The sequence below is a fragment of the Typopeltis vanoorti genome, chromosome 24, assembly GCF_054136105.1.
Source record: "Typopeltis vanoorti isolate ZY-2024b chromosome 24, IOZ_Tvanoo_1.0, whole genome shotgun sequence".
Lineage (NCBI taxonomy): Eukaryota > Metazoa > Arthropoda > Arachnida > Uropygi > Thelyphonidae > Typopeltis > Typopeltis vanoorti.
In genome coordinates, this window is record NC_143572.1 from 78,524,553 (window position 1) to 78,549,812 (window position 25,260).

Sequence of the window (25,260 nt, forward strand, 5' to 3'; positions counted from 1 at the left end):
CAATTCACCATGGAAAAAGAAAATTCTGGTACTTTACTATTCTTGGACATCCTCCTTACTCGAACTTCTTCTTGTACCTTATCTACAAGTGTCTTTCGAAAGCCCACATTTACTGGCAGATACATTCATAAAAAGTCTGCTCACCACACATCTCAAAAACGTGGCATTCTTAAATCTCTAATTAATAGAGCACATAAAGTTTGCTCTTCTCCAATAATCTTACAACAAGAGCTTTCCATCATTAAAAAGTTAACGGAATCGGAAACAACCCCAATCAAATCCAACAGATAAGTGAATCTTATGTTCCAATACCTAAGGTTTCTTCAACAGTCAGCAGAGTTCCAATCCCTTACATTCCAGGAATCTCAGAACCTATAGGTAGAATTTTGAAAAAGTACCAATTGATTCCCATGTATGTTCCTATCAACAAAATTTCCTCTTTATTCCCTTAAAGCTTCAGAACTTTCTTTTTAAAAAAAGTTGTGAAGCTATTTTACACCGACATTTCCAAACTGCATGACTGGCTAAAAGGACTACTTACCAAATTTCATGTTATAAATTAAAGATACCAAGAAATTACATTCTTGGTTTAATCCTTTACCCAAGTGTAAGCAAACAAAGTTTGCATGTGAAGTATCTTAACGACTGGACTACTTGTGTACAGAGGCTAATGACATCTACCTTTCAGTTTCCTCTGGTCATTTATGAAACATGGTTGATGGCTTCCTCTTTTCAGATTTTCCAACCAATGCTGAGGGATCTCAAGTCTCTGTACTTTGTCCATGTTCTTCCTTCTATACATAAACAACCTTTTCTCAAAGACTTAAATCCACATTTTTGCAGATGACAGTACACTCCACTCCTAATCATTTTAACAAATTTTAGAGTATGTCAGCATTTTCCCTTCAGCTGAAAAGACCTGGATTCAAATTCCATCTAGAACAGAACCTGTATAAGGGTTTTTCAACTGGAGATGAGACAAGGTTTTTAATCCCAGACAAAAAGAAGACGATTAACAGACACTGGTTCAAGGTATATCACTTTCCATGGATTTTTTTTTTTTTAGTGTTTTTAGTGCTCAAATATTGACAGCTTCAAGGTGTAACCCAACAAGTGCATATAGCATCTTTCTCTACAGACTGTAGTTTCATATCCTGCTGTGAGCATGGATGACTGGGAATATCTCAGGTGGTAAATGGCTTTCGTATCTCAGTGTGAGACACCACTACATTGCTTATTGGAGGTCTAAAGTGGCTTGGAAAAGTTCCATACTTGATCTCTAGAGCAAGGTTTCTGGATTACTTAACTTTTAGTCTAACAACAGTATTGATCTACTATAGTTCATAATTTACAACCTTCTGTGGGTAATCCACATAAAAAAAGCTCCCTTGAACTGTCCATCTCCAGTGGGGTGAGGACAACATTGTCAACTTCAATGTTACTAAATTCTGTCTTACTTTTGATACTGTTTCACTATCGATTACCTGTGAAAATACTCAAAGCACCACCAGATTGCTGTTCTTGGGCCGACATATACATTTAGTTTTTCCATATCATATCCACAGAAGAAGGTTGAATGGAAAATCCCAAATCCAGAGCATTTGGAGTGGTGGGTACCTAACACTTAAAAATGCTTGATATTACCCAGACGAGGTCAAATCCAGTTAATACATGAACCTACCCCCCCATACACACCTTTTCTTTCTTTCTTTCTTTCTCTGTCTCTCAAAGACACTCATTCATCGTTCCTTTACTTTCTTCTAAGTCTGTAAAACCAGCACCTGCTTATCAACATCTCTTCATAGTCCACACCTACTAAACTAAATATTCATCCTCCTTTTTCATTCCATCTTCCTTGTACTCTTTTCTTCAAGAGCTAGTTCTTCCAGCTGCTCAAGAAACATAATGATGGGTCCCTTTTTTTTTAATCCCAACAACCTGCCTGCACAAACAAAACATCAATAACAAGCAAATAGGTTTTAGAATCTTTTGTGTGGGGATTACTGTATCTTTTTCTATAAATAATATAAAAACAAAGTTTTCATTGGCAATAACATCCTGAAAAAAAAAAAAAGAAAAAAGGATTGAAGTTTCAATTTTAAAAACAGGAAGACTGAAACAAAATAGACAGTTTCAAGTTTCCAATCTCAGGGCCAAGTTGCAAGGTTCTAGACAAATATTTTCCTGAAGAACATAATGACAGTTTGGAGAGAACAATGAAGGGCTGCAAAAATAATTATTTCCACTAACTTTATACTTGATTTTGGCTTACATTGCAAGAATTGTCAGAACTAAATCTCATACTTCAAAATCACAATTCCTCTCAATGGAGTTGAGAGGAATTGTGATCCAGACCATCTTGCCATAGTTGTGCCATCACAACTATGGCAACTGATGCTCATCAAAATTGTGGGCTTTTCAATGGCTGTTCATTCTTGTGCCTTACATCAACTCATATCAATGAACATGACAAGAACAATAGCACCACTCTGATATCTATTTGGAACTTGCTTCCATAAACACATTTCATATCACTTCATTTCTGTTTATTATTTATATTAATATTTACTTAATATAATCATATTTACATTTTATGATATAAACTTGAAACTTTTATTTAAAACAAAGCAACACCTTGCTTTGTTTTAAAATGTATACTCACTCTCCTAACTCTGACAAGTATTCAGTAAAAGTTTTTTTTTTTTTGAGGGAGGGGAGGATGCACTAGTTAAAATGTACATTTTTAATCAAATCTCTCTCTCTCACTTCACCTCACTCAATCAAAAATTAGCAAAAACAATCATTTTTGAGTTCTAGAACTGAGATGACTAGAATATTCAAAAAGTTATTTGTTAGTTAATTACTGACTATTTTAAAAATTTCAGTTGATATTATTCACTGCTTATATATATATATATATATATAAGGTGTGACAATTAAATTCCCAGAATAGCCTCGTCCTATCATGCATATGGCAAGTCAAGCAGGATCATGTGACTATCCATGTTGAGACTCTGTGTTATTGCCTTGAGTGATATCAAAACAATTGAGTGAGTAGTGACACATTATGGTCGAGTTTATATATGTGTGTGTTTGTTGCTTTCAGCAGATAAATGAACAGAATTTAGAACAGCACAATAACATCAAGCGTTGTGCAATGTTAACTGTGCAAAAGCACAACTGCAATTCTAGATATGTTAAATGTTTATGGTGATGCCAAGAAAAAGTCTAGTGTATTTGAGTAGCAGAAGAGGTTTAAAAATGGACAGAAAGATGTGAGAGATAATAAAAGAACTAAGCGACAGCAAACTCTAAAGTGAAAATGTGGAAAGAGTGCAGCAATAAGTTTGGCATGACTAATGATTAAATGTATGGTTAATGTAGAAGAAATGGACAATGAACAATTGGATCACCCATTGCAATAGTGCCTCTGTACATGAGTTTATGGCTAAACATTAATCACAAAATTGGACAGTCATCTGTATTCCCCAACCTTGGGCCCTCCTTGCAACTCTTTGCTGTTCCCAAAACTGAAGAGTTTCTTGAAAGGACATTGGATATCAGAAATATCAGAAAACCTATGTCATGTTGCAAGAGTAATAAAAACATTTCAGCATAAGAGCTCCAGAAATATTTTGAACCATACAAGGGGATTGCTTCAAAGATGATAGTAGCCACTAGTCCACAGGTAAGATAATAGTTTTTACAGGCACTCTGGGAATTTAATTCACGTCAATATATCTTTTTTGTTGTTGTTTTGTTTTTGAAAAGAAGAATTACATATTCTGTAAAATATGAAAAAAACAGTATAATTATATTAATAAAAAAAAAGATAAACTATCAATTATATTAAACAACAGAACAGATTTTAAAATATTTCACTGTTTTATAAAAAACAAAAATTCAACTTTGTCTCAAAATATAAAAATCTTAATTGTATCCTAAAAATCTTATAACAACTATTTATACAAAATTAAAATGTATTTTCTTTATTACTTTTTAATTCTCTATCAATTAACTTAGCTAATTAAAATAAAGAAAAGGTGATCTCTTTTTGGCCATGCCATGTTAAAAAAATTACCTTAGGGGAAATATAATTTGGTTTAGGTACACATGCATCAGTACCTTTCATGATGGCATTTGCTATAGTGAGAGTTAACTGTATTCATGACATTCAACATGGGCAACTGTGCAGATGCAAAGAAATGAAATGACATTTACAAAATGATTTCTAATGGTCATATTACAGTTAATCTATGATTATGTTTGGTCCATTCCTGTGTCAGTATTATTAAATACAATAAGGGATTCAGGGGATGCTGGCTGGCTATTTGGTGGAGGACTATCTGCCTCTGTTTTAATCACTGGGATTTCACCTGTGGGTACAGGTGGTGTTCCACCACTTGAAGCCTGCGATACAACAATAGAGCCTGGTGCAGCTTGTGACATAGTTACAACTACAACTTTGGCCATTGGTGCTGTTGATGTTACTACTTTAGCTGGCAAGCTCTGAGTTGTGCTGGCTGTGACAATCTTGACTAAAGTTGCAGTAGTACTGCCTGTACTAGATGCACCTAATGTACTCTGGGAAATAGTGGAGATAGGAGTTGGTGGTCTAGGTGAGGCAAGGAGAACATACTTTTGAGAAGGAGCAGATGAAACAGTTGATGTACGAGGAACAGTGACAATGGTAGGGGTTCGAGGATTAGTTTGAAGTAATCGTGGCTGAAATAAATAGAAATGTATGAATTTTAAAAAATATAAAATGTATATCATACTAAGGACTTTTAAACAACAAATAACAAGCGGTCCAAAAGGGAAAAAAGCACAAATTATGAAAAATGAATAAGAAAAGTTTAAGCAACATAACCAAGGTTTATAACCATTGAGAAGTATATATAATTCTATAAAACTTAGGCAAACAAGAACATTCTTACAGAAAATAATAAGTTGCTTGATCTAAAGTGGTTATATTTTTCAGTACAAAACTGGTAACATCTACTGTTTCAGTTATTTTTATTTCAGAGTTTTATTAACAGTGAATTAAAATTTGTCCATAGCAGCTGCATGCATGCTTTCATTGCACTACTTTTCACATCTCTGACCATGTCAGAGGACAGGATACTACAACTCTGTCACACAAATTGGAAGAAATAGGGGAAAGATATGAAGTTGGTGATATGGAAGGATGCCAAAGAGTAGTATATGGAAAATGCAAAATCCAGGAGAAAGAAGATGACTAGCAGTACATGACAGGGCTCTGTACTTTACTTGGACCACTGTTTATTTTGTACATAAATGACATAAGAAATGATTTGAAGGAATACATTATATTATTAAGTATAGTTTCTGGGAAAATTCCCATGTTACTCCTCTTAAACACTATTAATATAATTATGACTATTATAGCCTGTTTTTGTTTAGGAGTGTCCCTTATTTTAATACATTGGCTAACATTACTCAAAAAAGGGGTATATATATATATATATTTTTAGGGCATTATGGGTGAGTATAGAAGGCAATATGGCAGAATAAAAGAGGTGGAAAAAATTTTGTACACACCTTGTTTTTGGTTCTATGATGCCTTAGAATTCCAAGATCCTGCTGAAGGTTGTTTATAAACGGGGGGGGGTAATAGAGAGAGGGAGGGGAAAAACATGGGGTTGCATTTTGACGTGGGAAATAACATTGGAAACCCGGGTTACTATTAATAATATATATATATATATAAATATATATATATATTATTTTGTTTAGGGCCACATTTTTTGTGTGCGTGGGGGGTGGGGAAACGAAGGGGAAGAATATCCTTAGTCCCAGTTTCCACATAAGGATATTCTTCCCCTTCGTTCCCCCCCCTCCCCCACAAAAAATGCGGCCCTAAACAAAATAATATATATATATATTATTAATAGTAACCCGGGTTTCCAATGTTATTATTTCCCACGTCAAAACGCAACCCCATGTCCCCCCCCCCCCCCATTTATAAACAACCTTCAGCAAGATCTTGGAATTGGAAGGCATCATAGAACCAAAAACAAGGTATGTACAAAATTTTTTCCACCTCTTTTATTCTGCCATATTGCCTTCTATACTATCCAATATATGGTATTGGATGATTGGCGAGTCAAAGTGCAAAAAATTGCTGAGACTATAGGCATTTCAAAAGAACGTGTAGGATATATTTTGCATGAAGAATTGCATATGAAAAAGCTTTGTGCAAGATGGGTGCCATGCTTGCTCACAGCAGATCAAAAACACACTTGCATGAAAATCTCTGAACAGTGCTTGGAGGGTTTTAACAAGAATAAAACTGATTTTGTGCATCAATTTATTACTATGGATGACACTTGGATTGCCCATTACAAACCAGAATCCAAACAGCAGTCAAAACAGTGAACAGAAGCTGGTTGTTCAGTGCCAAAGAAGACAAAGTCAGTTCCATCAGCAGGAAAGGTCACGGCATCGGTGTTTCGGGATGTTAAAGGCATTTTGTTTATTAATTATCTTGAAAAGGGTAAAACAATTACCGGGGAATATTATTCCGATCTTTTAACCAGACTAGACAAAAAAATTCATGAAAAAAGACCCGGTTTGCAGAAGAAAAAAATCATCTTTCATCAGGACAATGCACTTGCCCACAAAGGTGTTTTGGCAATTCAAAAATTAAGGGATCTGCACTATGAATTGTTGGAACATCCACCCTATTTCCCAGATTTGGCTCCCTCTGACTTCTATCTCTTTCCAAAACTAAAACTCTTCCTTGCTGGTCAGCATTTTTCTTCGAATCAAGAGGTGATTGCAGCTGTAGAGGGGTATTTTGCAGATCTTACTGAGAACCACTACAGGGATGGGATAATGGCACTGGAATACATTTATTCCATTAATAAATGTAGTCTTAAGGGAGATTATGTTAAAAAATAAAAATAATTTTGAAATTATAAATCGGTTTTTTCATTGTGAGGCCGAGAACTTTTCAGACCACCCTCGTAAATGAAATGCCTTTATCCATTTCATGGTCTTAAAAACCAGAACAGATATGATGAACATAATTTCAATGTTCTTCTAGATGGATATTAGCAGTTCATCCTGCTTGTCTTAAGTAGGTAAGTCTGCAGGAGCAATGGATACTGGATGATACTAGATACATGATGATCTAGATGATGGAGAAATTCTTTTGGTGATCAAATTTTTGGTATGGCCTGAAGGAGGTCTGTATGTTATACTTTTTAAGAATGCATGCAATTTTTTTAGTTGCACCTGATATAGGGAATAACAATGGATTTTTTGTGTTCTAATTTTTTGAGAACTAGGAAGGTAGAGGTGGCCAAGAAAGCTCTGCTGATTTTGTGAAAGAGGACGCTACTGCCAAAAAAGTATGTCCTGAATGTGATCAATTTTAGTGGCCAGCACTAGTGTGGTCTGAGCAGATGGTTCTAGATTTATTTGCCAAGGTTTTGATAACACTATGCTGCAGGGAGGGATAGTGGTGGTGTGATAAATGATGAATATACCTTCCAGTGCAAGTAGGTTTTCTGTAGACTGCAAACGATAAGGATCTGTTGTGTAGCCAGGTGACTACACTGTCAAAGAAGGACATATAGGTTATTGTTTTCTGCTTCTATGGTGAAATAGATCTTTGAGAGTGTTGGCTAATGAGATATGCTAAAATGTTTCAAAACATCCCTTGTGAGATCAAATGGAAAATACATCAATAATGTAGCATAGCCATATTGTGGGTTTGAGAAGGGCAGAATTTCAAAATATTCCGTGAAAAGATTGGCAAGGAGGGGGGAAGAGAGATGGGGATAACCCACAGCTGTGCGTTTGATTTACTTGGAGATTTTCCCTGTTAAGTAAAATAGCCAGAGTGTATGCTAAGAGTTAATAAGATTGATATGTCAAAGGAGAGGATGAGAGACAGAGTAGGAGTGGGATTTCAGGTTTCTTTAAAGGGCACATTAGTGAATAAAAGGGCTATATCAAACTTGCTATTATGTCAATTTTAATATATATTTGAGATTGTCTGCACTACAGCCATTCTGGGGTGATAGACCATGCCATGGATATAGATCATTACACTGAATGGGGAAAAAATCTCTCTTATATAGAAACAGATATAAACTAGAGAGACTATCTGGAATCTGCCACAGTGCTACAGATTCTGAAAACTTAAACAAATATGGGTACATTACATTACCAAAAATCTGGGAAACTATTAGAGATCTGAGAGCTGGTTAGAAATAAAATGCTTGACCACATATGAGAGTTCTGAGAAAGATAAGGGAGTGAACAAACTGCATCAATGGCAGAATCATATTAAAAATATATATATATATATATATATTAAGAAGCAACTTGACACTGTTAGCATTCAGGAATGTGTGAGCAGAGCAAATCTTAGGTGGTGTGGTCACTGAACAGAATGGGAGTAGAAAGGTTAGCAAAACAAGTGTTTCCTCCCTTCCCCTTTATTTTTCCGCATCAGGATGTCATGAAAACGAACCAGAGACGAAAATCTGAGTGGATTGGTACAGTAAGAAGTACCAATCAATGACAATATTGAGGACCAAAATACGAGATCTGACAATATTGTATAATAATGTCTTGTCTCTCTCTGGTGGTGTTAAATAAGCTATGTAATGCATATGAAAAAGTAATGGTAACAGGCAAAATGCCTCCTGTCAAAATGCTTTGACAAGGCAGTCAAATTTCTGGTCCATTTCTTGCTACTGGACATAACTTAAGCTCTTCCATGTTTCCACCTATCTCACATTCTGATAGTACCACTGTAACATCTCATAAAAATAAAGATCACCTCCAAGCATTATTTATCTCTAATTTCAGAACAGATGACCAAGGCATATCACCTCTCTATACTAAGAACATCTTACTGCATTCCTCCTCTGATCTTTTGCCAAAAAAAAATCAGAAAAATTATGAGTGGCCTGAATACCAATAAGTCTTTTGTTCCTGATATTATCCCTTCACAGACTGTGCACAAAATTTGTGCTCCAGAATTAATACCCTCTTATATAATCTTTACAATATTTCATACTCAAATGCTTGCTTTATAGCATGGAAGTAAATTTATATTCAGTAAATCCCAAAAATAAGGAAGTGAATATCACCCATCAAATTATGAACCCATTGTCCTCTCATGCGTTTTCCTGAAATTAATGGACAAATTAAATGTCAACTTTTGTTTTCCATCTAGTGGTCCACCAATTAAGTAGTGTTCATGAATGTGGATTCTACACTTTGTGGTTCTCCTGTGGTGTGACTTCCACCATTTGAAATTGGTGGCAAGTCAGTCATTCAATCTAGTTATTTACTGTGTGATGATAGATCAATGCTCCCTCTCTTCAGATTTCCCTACAAGTAGTGAAACACCCCTCAGGAATCACTATTTTTGTAACTCATTCTCCAATACATAAATTACCTCGAATCTTATCTACAGTTTGGTAAACAGTATGCTCCATTTTGATTGGATTTTAATGGTATAGATGTGAACACAGATTGATAAGAAAATAATTATTTATTGACTTAATTGCTAATATTTCGCTGGTTTAATATCCAGCATCTTCAGAGCACAAAGTTTGTTACAAATTTGTTTGTAACAAATTGAGCAGCAGTGAGAGCAATTTGTTCCAATGACATTGCTCTCACTGCTGAACTTTCTCACCTATGTCAACACCTTCCTGACCAATGGCTATAATCCCCATAAGATAGATAAAATACTAAATGCTCCCCACTGTCTACCATAGAAGACTACAACAAAACTGTCATCATCCCATACATTAAAGGCACATCTGAAAAGATATCCAGAGTGCTTAACAAACACCAACCACATACCGTATTTAAACCTTATATGAAATTGGCAACTCTCGTCCGTTCACCTAAGGACAGATTCTCTCCTTTATCACATCTGGAATCAATGAAGTGCCCTGTTCATGTCATCGAGCCTACTATGGACAGACAGGAAGAACTGTGGACATCTGCCTCAGTGAACACAAAAAATATATCCAGCACTTTCGCTATGACAAGTCGGGTCTAGCAGACCATGCTTTGGACCCCCCCCGCAGACAGGATCAATTGCTGCACAGAAGCTTTTACAAGTCAGAGAGGTTGTTCCTGGAATCAACAGAAGCCTTGAAACATACTCCAAACCTCAACAAGTATGGCTGTATAAATCTACCAAAGATTTGGGAAACAGTCATCCTAAGACCAAATTAATACCTGCTTTCTCTCTTATTTTTTTTTTCCAACTTAGAAGGCGCCTAATTAGGACTTTAGTCTTTGTGTTGAACGCTATAATTGCTCATACTAGTTCCACTGTTACACCGGACTGTGGTTGTCTCGCTATTGTAACAAACTTCGTTTGTGTGCTCTGAAGATGCTGGATAGAATACCAGTGAAATATTAGCAATTAAGTCAATAAATAGTTATTTTTTTATCAATCTGTACCGTTAAAATCCAATCAACATGTACAGCAAACACATAAGCTTTTCCACACAGTATGCTCCATTCTTCTTCTTCATTTGACACTTTGTAGGGCTCAAACATTCCAATGCTTCAACATATTCCATAACCAATGCCCTAAACACTGATCTCCTTGATATTCTCCAACGAGAATGAAAACAACTCCATAAACTTCAATGCTATCCAAACACAGTCCTGTATTTTCTCACAAGAAAGACATCACTTCACTTCTCATTACCTTTGATAATATTCAGATCTCCAACAAGAACAGATGCCTCTTCTTGGCTGACTAATACCTCTGGCCTTTCATGGCATTAATTTTACATATTTGTGAAAGAAACTGTAGATAATGATATACTGCGGAACAGTGTTCAGAGTTATGAGGTTTTAAAATGCCCCTTATCACAATATTAGCTTAAGTTATGTAAGTTTAATTACAAAATTTAGGAGAAAGAATAATTTTAAAAAAATGGTATTACATGCTACAATACTCAAAATAAATTTCATATACATCAATCAAATCTGATTACCTTATCAATATGTTGCCAGACCTGTAAAAATTTAAAATCAAGTCACACATTATAAATTCATCTTGGTGTGCATGTACATGCCGACAAAAACAGTTTATTAGTATAGAGTTAACAAATATGAGGAAAAAAAACAAAAAAAACAATGACACCACATATAATAACCAAACAATTCTCCCATATTTCAACCAACTATTTTCAGCAATTGTTTATTTGCTGATCATGGTTAGAAATATAACAGTATACAAAATTAATATTTTCTGATTAATATATGATATTCAGAATTTCCAAAACATACAATATACAATGAGAACAAAATACAGCTCACCAAAAAATTTTTAAAACATTAATTCAAGACTAGCAAATGATTCAAGATAATCTAAATGAGGTGAGACTATAAAACTCTTAAACCAACCACAGACAGTCCTTTTAAAATAACGTATAAATTACTGAATTCATTGTGAAGAATTTATGGAGACAAAAAACACACGTTGGAGTAGTTACTTTACTTCTAATTATGAAAATAACACTGTGTTTCTTGATGATGACCTCTGTATCAAGTCATCATTAGGAAAATACACATGCACAGGATACAAGCTACATGACGCTACACAAAAGTAAGATAAATCTAAATGCTTTGGTTAATCATTTACCCTAGCATGACCTCTGAGGAAAAAAATAAAGAAATAAATAAAATCGTGACCAGGATCGTGACCATTGGAAGTTCCTATTGCAGCTTTTGCCCCCACAACCCAATTAGGAAGAGTGGGCCTTGAAGATGTATGTATGTATAATAAATAAAATAAAATAAAATAAAATTATACATAAATGTATAATTTTATTTAACTTATATGTTAATTAATTTACATAAATGTAAATTAATTAACAAAATAAAATAAATTTTTTATCCATATAAGTATAATAATATACACGTTTACTACTATTCAGCCATCCTATCAACCAAAGTGGTTGAAATTAGAGAAACCACCTTAGGATTATCAAGGATGAAAATGTGATTGCTTTCATCATGTAATTACCCTGCTCCACAATTAATCCCTTAATGGCAACTGTAGAGTCATTAAGGCCAAATCATTGTCCATTTGACTTATTAAAGTATACTGTTTTACTTGAAATATTTTTATTGTCTTTCAATATTTTAAATTGCTGCTGTACAATTTATTTGTTTCCATGGTAAAAATGAATTTCGCATGTGTAAAAATAAAACATATAAATTATCTATTTTGAAATGTCTTAGCAATGAATATATTTACTAAATTTGCAGTCTTTTATTTTTCAAATCACTGGGGTGGAACAAGATAATTTTTCTTTCATTGTTACTGACAATATTGCAGAAACTATTTTAATGCTATTTTCAAATGTTGCAATGAAAATCATTATGTTAAATATTTATAAACAACAATATTTTAAAACAACATTTATCGACATAAATATATATGACTTATTTTTTCTTTCTTGAAAAATACCATTATACGGATCATCATGCTTTAGTTTTAGATACAAATTTTTTGCTTTTTATGAACAACAATGAATCCAAGCGGCTGAAATGAGGTTCCTTCGAGGGGTTGCGGGGATTACAAGACTCAATAAGGTTAGAAGCTCTGCAATTTGGGAAACCCTCAATACTCAACTGCTGCTTCTCCGTGTTAGAGATCACAGTTACGATGGTATGGGCACCTGATCAGAATGCCACAAGAGAGGCTCCCCCAGCAGGCCCTCTTTGTCAAGCAGAGGGTGGGAGGCCACACAGAAGGCCAAGGACTCGCTGGATAGATTATATCCAAACCTTGGGTGGACACGTCTGGGAGTCCCACCAGAACACCTGAGCTTGGTGGCAGAGGATCGCGACCATTGGAAGTCCCTCTTGTAGCTGCTGCCCCCACAACCCAATTAGAAAAGGTGGGCCTTGAAGATGGATGGATGAACAACAGATGATGTTAGTTTGCATTACTCACTTCTTGTGAGACTTGTCTTAATATCAAAAATTTATATCTAATAACATTTCAGTAGAATCTCAGTCACTTTCACCTTAAGCTTAAAACTGCAACAGATATTTTCTTTTACTATTTTGTAGGATGCACATTTCAATAATATTTAATGCTTAGCTGCTATATATAGGATGTGGTGAAAATTTAAATACATGCTATATATATATATATATAAAATGCTATATATACAAAATGGGCATAAATTTTGAATTCAAAATTTATGCCCATTTTGAAGATTTTCAATTGCATCTCCCCTCTGAGTTCCAGGAACTGAATTATAAATCACTACTCTGTCTAACTGTCTTCTGGTTTGAGAGTTTTCAAAAAAAAAAAAAAAAGTCCTTTTTGAATTATGTCATCATCAGTTGCATCAGTCTTGGGACTGGTAGCTCAGCAGCAATTTCCTCCATTCCGCTCTGTCATTGGCTTTCTTCTTAACCTCCTGGTAACTCCTCAAACCCATGCTGTCTTTTCCTTGGTCTGCCTCTTCTTCTTTTCCCCTCTATTTTGCCTTCAGTTATTCTTTTCACAAGTCCATCATGTCGAAGTATATGTCCAAACCCTTCTAATTTTGATCGATTTAATTAGAGTTCTTGTTTCGTTTATCTCTCTCAGGACTTGTTGGTTTGATTTTTTTTTCCTGTACATTTTATTTTGTTCATGTGGCGTCAGCACCACAGTTCAAAAGCCTCCAATCTTCTTACATCTTCTCTGCTTAGATTCCAGGTTTCATATCCATACAGTGCAATGCTCCATATCAATGTCTTTACTAATTTTTTTTTCAATTAGGTTGAGGTTTCCTGTTAAAATGCTTTTCATCTTAGAGAATTGGACTTTTACATTGTTTATTCTTGATCTTATGTCTTCTCTCTTGTTCTGCCATCTTCTGTTATTAGGCTTCCTAAATATTTAAAGCTTTTCACTTGTTTTATTTGTTCCCTGTTGATGTCTATATGCTCTGTATTGATAGGGATTTTGACTGTAACAATGATTTTAGTCTTATCTGTGTTGATTTTCATTTTATATTTTTCAAGGTTATTATTTAGTAATTCTAGCATTGTTTTTAACGTTCTTCTGTTTTCTGCTACAAGGGCTATGTCATCAGCAAATCTTATACACATGACTTGCTCACTATTTATCTTTATGCCACTATTTATTTTATCTTTAGTTTCCTGAATGGCCTTTTCAATATATAAATTAAATAAAAGTGGTGAAAGTATACATCCTTGTCTTACTCCACTCCTTATATTTATTATTTTCTCCTTATCATTGATTTTAATCCGTCCATTTTGATTTTTGTAAATTTGATAAATTATTTTCTTATCCCTCAAATCTATGCCGATATTAGTTAGACAATTTAGGAGTATTTGCTGGTTAACAAACACTTTCTCTAAATCAAGGAAGCAAATGTAAGTATTTTGACTAAGGTCTAATCTTCTCTCTATTATTGTTCTTAAACAGAGTATTGCCTCTCTCGTTCCTTTATTCTTTCTGAATCCAAATTGGTCTTCATCCAATAGACAATCTATTTTTGAATAAATTCTATTTTGAATAACTTTTAGCAGAATTTTGCTAAATGTGGGATTAAAGCTATTGTTCTAAATTGGCTGCATTTGTTTGCATTATTCTTTTTTGGTATTGGTATTATGGTTGATTTCATCAACTCCTTTGGTATTTCTCCTCTATCATAGATTTGGGCTATTAATTGATAGAGTAAGGTTTTTGTCTCATCATCTAGATTTTGTAGCAGTTCTATAGGAATATTGTCAACACCTGGACTTTTTCCATTACTCATTTCGGACAGTGCTTTATCAAATTCTTCTTGCCTTGTTGGGGGTCCTAGATTATCTTCATTTTGATTTTCTATGCTGATATCAACATCAAGTTCGTCACCATTATAGAGATCTTCAAGATAATTCTTCCATTCCATTAATATATCCTCAGATTCTATTAGTAATTTTCCATTTTCATCTTTGATGGCATTGTTTTTGCTGTTCTTATTAAATTTGAAAGTCAGTTTGTTAATTTCTTTATAGGCTTTCTCTATGTTTTCTTTTTTAAATAATTCATCTATGTTATTACACTGTTCTTCCAGGTATCCTTTTTTGGCTTGTCTACATTTTCTTGTAATTTGATTTTTAAGATATTTGTATTTGGCCATATCTTCTTTAACAGCATTTTTATATTTTCTTCTTTCATCCATAAGGCCAAATATTTCATCTGTTATCCAATGTTTTCTTTTTTCTTTTTCTGCATTTTTCAATAACTGATTTGATGAATTTGTAATTAACTCTTTAATCATATTCCATTGGTTTTCAATATTATTCTGACTATTTATGTTTTCTGGAATGTTATGATTGCCTCTTGATATCCTCTCTTTACTTCTTTACTCTTTAATTTTTTAAGGTTCCATCTTATTGATTTGTATCTTTCCTATGTTTCAGTTCTGTTTTCATTAAGACAAGGTTATGGTCACTACTAATGTCGGCACCTGGATAGCCTTTTGCAATTTTTTATTTGGTTTCTGTATCTTTTCTTGACCAGAATCCTGCAGAGGGCATGGATGTTGTGATTGTTTGTAAAAGTGGTGGTAGTCTGCAGTAGATGGTGTTGGTGTTAGATGATGAAGGTTTGTTGGAGTAGTGAAACGAAGAGCTGTAGAGTAGGTGCCCTCCCTCGATGAGTCTTTGGACTCCCTGGAGGTGTGATGTAATAATAATAATAATTTTCCAGGTGTATCTTCTTCTTTTTGAAACTTGAAATAGTGTATTTGCTATAACTAACTGTTTTTGTGTACAAAATTCTATTAATTGCTTTCCTCTTTCATTCCTACATCCAAGACCAAATCTTCCTGAAACATTATCATTGCTCTCTTCTCCAACTATAGCATTCCAATCTCCCATTATTATTGTATTGTCTCTGTCTTTAAAGCTGCTACAGATTTCTTCTATTTGTTCATAAATTTCTTCTATTTCTTCATCGCTATGTTGTGATGTTGGCATGTAGACCATTATAATATTGAGGTTTACTGGTTCATTTTGAATGCTTATCACCATGATTCTGTCACTATAGTTAATTATTGTACTGATTAACTTTCCAACTTTTTTATGAAGCATTATTGCAACACCTGACTGACCCTTCTTTTGTCCTGAATATATTATCCAAAATTCTCCACTCCAGAAATCACCCTGTCCCTCCCATCTCGTCTCACTAATGCCAAGAATGTCTATTTCAAGTCTTTCCATTTCTTTTTTCACATTTTCTATTTTACCTGGTGCTAGCAGTGTTCTTGCATTCCACGTTCCAATATTCAGCTTATTTCTTGTCTTCATTTTTGAATAAGTATCAGGATTTTGTTGGCTGTCAACCTGAGAGGCCCGGTTACTTCTCCTGCCAGGCATGAATCCTTCAGTGAAGTCTCCATTGCCAATCTTGATTTCATTTTTAACTTCCACTGCTGCTTTTACTTGGGAATGTAATGTGGTGGTTTCCCCTTGCTTTCCACATCACAGTATTGTAACATGTATGCTACAGGAGGTTAATACAAGTAGCGCTGCTGCCCACTACTATAACTATTAGTGGTTAGTTGAAAGAGGAGGAAACACCCCTAGCCCTCGAGTACTCTAATAGTTTTAGGGAGAATGGAGGACCTCCTCCTGGGGTTAGTAAGCAAGAAAAGAGACAGACAGAAAGTTTTAAGAAAAGAATCCTCATTAGGAAGAATGTTAGAAAGAGGGTAGAAGCAGGAAGTGGAAGAGTTGGAGAAAAGTATGACCAAAAGCTTTGAAATAGATCATAGCTCTGGGACCCTGGGTTAGCCATGCCCATGCCTGCAAGTCGCAAGCTCCATGGTGACTTGAATTATGTAAGAACAGCATTTGTGGAATGATAGCATTATTAAAATGGCAGAAAAAAAAATCTAATTAAGTCAGATCATTTGATTTCAGTGACATCCATTTAGAAGGATTAATAAGTTGTGATCAAGCCACTCTTTGATGGCTTTATTATTATTATTTGACACCTCCAGGGAGTCCAAAGACTCATCAAGGGAGGGCACCTGCTCCACACCACTCAATCCACCAACGGCATCTACTGCCGACCACCACCACTAATTTTTCCACAGACAATCACAAACATCCATGCCCACGGTGTGATTCGAACCTGCAGCCTTTTGGCTGGAGAGTGGATATGCTAACCACTTGGACAGCCAGGCTGGCATGGCTTGAAATAGAATCCCATGAGAATCAGTAAGTTGCCAGGTTGTAGTGACTAATCTTACTTGGGGGGGAGGGGGAATATCAAGTAGAATTATGTATCAAACATTAAAAAGGGGAATCAAACAATGAGATTTACTTGTGCCTATAGTCTTACAGAAGATTATAAAGAAGAAGGCGGCTCTCACAGAGAAAGGAACAGTTGGTAGTTATTCAAAATCTAAACAGCAGAGCAGAAAAAAAGAATACCAGACATATAGAAATATGTTTGCAGATAACTTAGAGAAAAAGGCAGAAACTATAAGTACCTGCTGGATTTCTGTTCAGGCCATGGACTACCCATTACTAATACCATGTTTCAACATAAATATGAACAAAAATTCTCATGGAGAGAAGGCTCAAAATATAAAATAAAAAAGTCTTACAAATTATGTCATAGTTTTCAGTGACGTTAGAACCCAGTCATTGGGTCACAACACCCCTATGACTGGATTTTCACAAGATCTCAAATATTTCTTGTTGTAACACAATAGATAGCCCTGCATCAAATATCAGCACGGATATAAAGCACAAATACAAGCCTTAGAGAGGGGGACGGATAGAACAGAGAATAGGGTAGTGTAAAATCTTATATAGAAAGATTTTAGAATAAAATTTCTTCTATACTGATTTTACTTGGGAAATAAAATTAATTTAATATACTTGTATTTTGATTAATCCTTAACTCAACCTGAAAAAAAAAATGTTAGAATAAATTGTAATAAGAAATTGTACAGACAAAGAATTAACTCAGACGGGATTAGTATGTAAGACCTGAGGCGATCGCAACTCGCAACTCCAGCAAAGGTCAGCGAAGTACAGGGTTTCCCGACTTGACTCAGCGGTTGTCGGGTGGCTGAGAAGACCCCTTCAAGAAAATCTGGGCGATTAAATCTGTGAGAGTTCCAAGGTCAGGAGAGCAGAATAAAAGGGAGACGATTTGAAGGAAAAGGGCTTTTCGGCACGAGCTATCGGTGCAAGGTTTTGTCGGCGCGAGCCTTTCGGAGGCTAGGCTTTCCAGTTCCAGTTTTCCTTTCCTGCTCTAGCTACAAGGAGTTTCCAGTATGTCCTGCTGTTCCAAGGACAGGGATCCAGTTCTCGTCAGCTGATGATGAGAGGCTCATAATAGCAGTGCCGATCTACTCTGGAGTCCCACTGCTATATTCCTTGATAATCACCGCATGTGAAGTATCATCAATGTCATAAAAAGTGCCTGTGTGTAAATTTTATGGGAAAGTAGGTGTCAACGATCTCTAGGATCTTGTGTAATGAACTGGATGACAAAGTAACGAGTAAGACTTTTGTGTAGGACTTTCCTAGATGTGAAATTAATGGCAAAAAAAATTGCTGAATTTTTTTGGTTTTGGACGAAAAGCCGATTTGTTGAAAACAACTGTGAAGTAAGATGCAGAGTTATAAGGAATTAGATAATGTTGAATAATGAAGAGGGAATGGTATGTGAAAGTTCTGTTAAGCCTAATATCATATATATAGTCTGTGTTAAATTACTGTAAAGTATGTGCAAGTCTGCTCCCGTGTCTGAATGATCTGAAATGTTAAGTAATCTAGCGGAGAACCAGACAAGTGAATTTTATGTTTTTTCCATGTCAATTTTGATTAGTGAATTTGAGTTGAATTAATTTAGTATGTGTGGTGCAAACTTTTTTATGTACTTTGATTTAGCATGAATAAAATGTTTTGTTTGTCAAATGACTTGCCTGATCAATGCACTTCTCATAAAAAGATAGAACCTGTGTGACCTTAAGAGTAAAAGTAGCCATGACTGACAAATAGTAGATTTAAACGTTGCTTGACTTAGAGATATTTCCGTGTTGTGCTGGGCGTTTTCTTGCGAGTATTGGAAAGATATTCAATTTCTCTACGCGATTTCTGATAGCAGTCATAAATAAAAATAAATTTTCAGAGATCAAGGTGAGAAAAAGCCAGCCATTTAGACAAAGGAATTGGCTCCAGCAAGAGGCAATCCCTAAATTCTAAAAGGCCAGGACGTATATATACATCCAAGTTGTCATGGATGCAAAGTGCATATTAAAATTATAATACCATTAATATTACATTGAATTATATGATGGATACAAAGCTTTTTGAGGATGCGTATTTGATCCATAAACCACTGGTAAGGTGGTTAATTGAGAATTAATTAGGTTCAACACTTTAAGAGATAGCAAGGAAAATAGGTATAATAATGAGAGTAGAGCATATAGTGCAAAGAGGTACAACTTAGGCCCTTTAAAAACTTAGGCCCTTGTTAAAAATATACCCTTTAAAATTTAAAGGGTATATTTTTAACAAGTTTGTAGTCAGGACTTCTCCAGAAAATATGCAGGCATGAGGTTTTAAAAAATGTTCTTTAAAATTTTTTTTTTTTAGAGAGTAAGCCTATGTAAAATCTTGTATAGAAAGATTTTAGAATAAAATTTCTTCTATATCAATTTTACTTGGGAAATAAAATTAATTTAATATACTTGTATTTTGATTAATACTTAACTAAATTTTTCTGTAATAAACCTGGAAAAAAAATGTTAGAATAAATTGTAATAAGAAATTTTACAGACAAAGAATCAACTCAGACAGAATTAGTATGCAAGACCTGAGGCAATCGCAACTCGCAAACGTCAGCGAAGTACGGGTTTTCTGAACTTGACTCAGCGACTGACAGGTGGCTGAGAAGACCCCTTCAAGAAAATCCGGCGATTAAATCTGTGAGAGTTCCAAAGTCAGGAGAGCAAAATAAAAAGGGGATGAATCGAAGGAAAAGGGCTTTTCAGTGCAAGGTTTTGTCGGCGTGAGCCTTTCGAAGGCTAGGCTTTCCAGTTCCGGTTTTCCTTTCCTGCTCTAGCTACGAGGAGTTTCCAGTATGTCCTGCTGTTCCAAGGACAGGGATCCACGTCTCGCCAGCTGAAGCCCAACGACGATGGGAGGCTCGTAATAGCAGTGCTGATCAACTCTGGAGTCCCACCGCTATATTCCTTGATGATCACCGCATGTGAAGTATCATCAATGTCATAAAAAGTGCCTGTGTGTGAATTTTATGGGAAAGTAGGTGTCAACGATCTCTAGGATCTTGTGTAATGAACTGGATGACAAAGTAACGAGTAAGACTTTTGTGTAGGATTTTCCTAGATGTGAAATTAATGGCAAAGGTTGCTGAATTTTTTTTTGTTTTGGACGAAAAGCCGATTTGTTGAAAACAACTGTGAAGTAAGATGCAGAGTTATAAGGAATTAGATGATGTTGTATAATGAAGAGGGAATGGTATGTGAAAGTTCTGTTAAGCCTAATATCATATATAGTCTGCGTTAAATTGATGTAAAGTATGTGCAAGTCTGCTCCCGTGTCGGAATGATCTGTGAGCATAATTAATTGCATTAGTCATTGAGCTTAAGCGAGAAATGTTAAGTAATCTAGTAATCTAGTGGAGAACCAGACAAGTGAATTTTGTTTTTTCCATGTCAATTTTGATTAGTGAATTTGAGTTCAATTAATTTAGTATGTGTAGTGCAAACTTTTTTATGTACTTTGATTTAGCATGAATAGAATGTTGTTTGTCAAATAACTTACTCGATCAATGCACTTCTCATAAAAAGATAGAACCTGTGTGACCTTAAGAGTAAAAGTAGCCATGACTGACAAATAGTAGATTTAAATGTTGCTTGACTTAGAGATAAAGTTAGAGATATTTCCGTGTTGTGCTGGGCTTTTTTCTTGCGAGTATTGGAAAGATATTCAATTTCTCTACGTGATTTCTGATGCTGCAGTCGTAAATAAAAATAAATTTTCAGAGATCAAGGTGAGAAAAAGCCAGCTGTTTAGACAAAGGAATTGGTTCCAGCCAGAGGCAATTCCTAAATTCTAAAATACGAACGTGAAATAGCATAGTCACGACCTTGTGAGGGGAGGGGGGGGGGAATAAATTGATAGACTGAAGGGATTATAGGTAGTGGTCTATTTCAAGCAACGAGATTACAACAACAATGGCATTACGACTGTTTAAGATAAACAAATAATATTGAAGGATCATATTACAAAGAACAGTTCAACATATAGGAATTTAAATAAACTTAAATAAAAAGAGAAAAAATAAAAAATCATTTATTTTTACAGTAGGGATAGAAAAGGCTAGAATAGAAAGGGCTAAGGAGAGAAGTAACCAGGATAGAAGCAACTATGCTTACACAGAAAGCAAGTCAGGATAGAAAGGAGGAGTATGTGGCACATGACCAAGAGAACACTTTAGCATATAAAAGAAAATAAAAAGGGAGAAAGCTCTTAGAATGTTACTCTTAAGTTAGTTTCTTTAAGAATGACTTATATAGAAGAACAGGTGAAAGTGCTATTCTACTTAAATATTTCAGATCCATTTGTTGAACTATTCAGAAGAACCTAGCTGATAAAAACCCTATGGTGTAATTTAGCTAATTCTTGTTTCCTGAATTTGTGCTCAGGCATAGAGAATAATCCGTTAACTTTCTACCTTGTACATACTAGCCTCCCAGTCACTGAAGATGGCCTATTTATTCTCAGGTTGAGATATCTTATTTTAACTGTTTCAATTATCCTTGTGTCTACATGCAGACAGTTATCATCATGGCATAAGTAACTCTTAAATGACACAATGAAAAATTGGTTCTTGTTGGGGGATCTAAATAGAGTAGGAAATGATTGTCAGACATGGCATAAATGGCATAAGTAACTCTGCAACTGACACAATGAAAAATTGGTTCTTGTTGGGGGATCTAAATAGAGTAGGAAATGATTGTCAGACATACAAAAATATTTTGGGAAAATTTGGAGAAAAGAGTCAAGCTAATAATAATGGCAAATACCTGTTGGATTTCTGCTCAGGACATGGACTGGTTATTACTAATACAATGTTCCAACAGAAAAATGTGCACAAATTCACATGGAGAGAAGATGCGAGGAATAAGAAAAGTCTCAATGACTATGTTATTGTCAAAAATGATGTTTTCTCTCTGGTGCAGGACGCTAGGTGTACAGAGGATTTGAAATTGGAAGTAATCACCATTTAGTTTTGAGCAGTATAAAATTGAATTTCATATTGAAAAGAAGAACATGTAAGAAAGTTTTAAAGTGAATAAAAGTTGAGCAGCTCTCAGATATGAACTGCAGACAAAAATACACAAACATTATTGAAGAAAAAATGAGAGTTTGAGAACAGGAACCAAACCTTGAAGATTCAGTGGCAAGCCCTGAAGAAAACATTGATTGATTCAGCCAGAGTGGCATTTGGTGAGGTTATCTGCAGGGATAGAAAAATCAAAACTCCATGGTGGACACAAGAAGTTAAAGAGGCAGTGAAGGAAAAGAAGAAAGCATATCAAAAGTTTCTGACAAATAAGACAGCTTGTGCTCTTAGAGAATACTGAGACAAATGTGAGAAAGGTAAACACTGTGTAAAACTAGCTAAACAAAATCATGGGAAGACTTTGGTAAGAACATAGAAAATAAATATCAAGAAGGTGGCAAGATATTCTGGAGGTTGTTGAAGCTCAGAAATAGAGGAAAAATTGCTGTAAAAGGAGTTAGAGACGATAAAGGTGACATGAAAACTGGAGAAAAAGATAACCTTGATGTATAAAGTAATTACTTTGAAAAATTGCTAAATGAAACAAGCTTTCATGACAGCACAGTGGTAAAAAAACACTCAAGAAACATGCAATCAGGAATACATATCCACACTTGAAGTAGAAAAAGTCATCAAATGAAATGAAACGTGGAAAGGCAGCTGGAACAGATCATTTGACCAGAAATGCTCAAGTATGGAGGTGGCTGCACTGCATAGTTCAAAAGGCCTGGACAGAGGGACAAATTGTAGATGATTGGAGTAGAGCTCTCATAGTATCCATAAAAAGGGAAATAAAACTGAATGTGAGAATTACAGAGATATTTCTCTATTGAGTGTTGGTAAGATTTATGAAAGTATACTTGAGAAACGGTTGAGAAAGATTGTAGAAGAAAAGCTTAGTGAAGAACAAGCTGGATTCAGGCCAAATACAGGCTGTCAGGATCAGATTTTCTCTTTACTTAAGATCTGTATTTAAGTTTTGTAGATCTGGAAAATATATGACAAGGTGCCAAGAGAGAAGCTATTCAAAATGCTACAGTTATATGATATCAGTGGGGCATTAAATCAAGCAATACTTGTCTTTATTTGAGTTAAGTCAGCAGTTAGAATTGAAGGAAGTGCAGGAGGATGGTTTAATGTTAAATCTGGTGTGAGAAAATAATGAATAACAGAGGGGATAATGTTACATCATCTGGATCACATTATGAAGGAAAGTGGTATTAAACATGATATCAAAATTGGAGATGTTAATGTCAGCTGTTTGCTTTATGCAGATGTTGTTATACTTCTAAATAAATCCACTACAGGTCTTCAAGATTCCTTGACAAAATTGACAAGTGTTCATTTTTCTTTTTTCAAAAGAAAAAAGACCCAGAGGAAGCCCAAATATAGATGGATTGTTACGGTAAAAAGTGCCTTAGAAGACAGAAATATAAGATCTGATAATGTTGGAGTGTTGAGGTAATGGATTGATTTGGAGGAGAATTGCAGATAGGAAGTTAGTAATGGTGTAAATTTTTCATAGTACTATCATATCCTGTACACTCCTTGAGGGTACATGGCAGGAATTTGATGATGAGGTTTGTTTCAAAGGATAATTATGTTAAACATGTTCTGCTTAAAGAAAACTTTGAGAAAATGAAACTTTATTCAGTATCTTATCAAGCACATAAAGATAAAAAACATGTAATTGTAAGAAAGCACAATACAAAATAGCATCATATACTGCTCCAAACACTTTGACTAACCTAGGTCTTTAAGCTAGTCAATCCTTCATTGTTCGTTTTGAAGCATTCTGCCATATGATCAGCTTACAGCATTTTGGTGTTTGGACTTCCTTCTAAAACCTCATCTTTTTCTTTGTTCTTCAAGTTCAATTAAAGGTTCATTGTTAAATTCCTTTATATGATTTTACAATTAAAGTTTTTTTTCCCTCTAAATTTACTTCTAAGGTTTGATCATTTCCATGTTTTTCAGAAATACTTTCATGATTGGCCATCTGTCCTTCAGCAGCTCTCACTGCCCGTTTGAATGTTGTTCATACTTTTTGAAAATCTTGGAGACATTCATCCAGGGGTTGAAACAGATTTGTATTTGCAATCAATTTATGTTTTCATAATAGCCACACAGTTGTTGGGTGACCAGCAGCATTATCTATCATCAGCTATTTTAAATGGCAGGTTGTTTTTCTTGTAATATTTTCCAACTTCTTGGATAAAATGATGGAGAAAGCAATCTTGAAAAGTTTTATAAGTCACCCATACATTTGAAAGATTTCCATACAACATATTTCTGAAACCCCTGGGTTTCACTATAATAAACAATGGTTTTCTTTTGTGGTGTCCAGCAACATTTCACTAAAAAAAGAAGAATTGAGCTCTCCTGGATACCTCAAATGCTGGCATGGTGTTTTCTCTTCATATGATATGTAAGATTGATTTGGCACCCCCCCCCGAAATAATGCACTTTCATTTACATTAAATCCTATTATGGAGCCTATCTCCCTGTTTTTGATGCAGAAATAATTTTATGCCAGTCTTAGATATCTCTGTAGCTCTTGCTGATAATGCAGATACTAATACTTGATAAATTACATGTTATGTAATTTATCAAGCCCCTAAAATCTTAATTCTTAATGTTAGAGACATTAACTTTAAGAACTTAAAGTTAATGTTAAACGTTCTTCATAAAATGAGACTATTTGGATACAAAAATGCTTAATTTCTGCACAATAGCACATACAGACATCACTAGCATCCTTTTCTGATATACGGATAACTCTTTCAGTGTAGTCATTGTTTGGCATATAAGATTGAAATGACATTCAGGCAAACTAATCTTCTTTACAGATCACAAAATTGTTTTTTTGTAATCAATGGGATGTC

The 25,260-nt window shown here is 34.8% G+C and overlaps 1 protein-coding gene across 1 annotated transcript in view; it reads right to left on the reverse strand.

Moving 5' to 3' along the window:
• Positions 1–3,927: 3,927 nt before the first annotated feature.
• Positions 3,928–25,260, reverse strand: part of LOC150093426 (transcription initiation factor TFIID subunit 6-like) — a 162,756-nt gene continuing 141,423 nt past the window's right edge. The window contains exon 12 of the mRNA XM_090413591.1: positions 3,928–4,725. Within this exon, the coding sequence (XP_090269717.1) occupies positions 4,261–4,725 (465 nt within the window). The 3' untranslated portion in view covers positions 3,928–4,260. The remainder of the gene's footprint in view (positions 4,726–25,260) is intronic.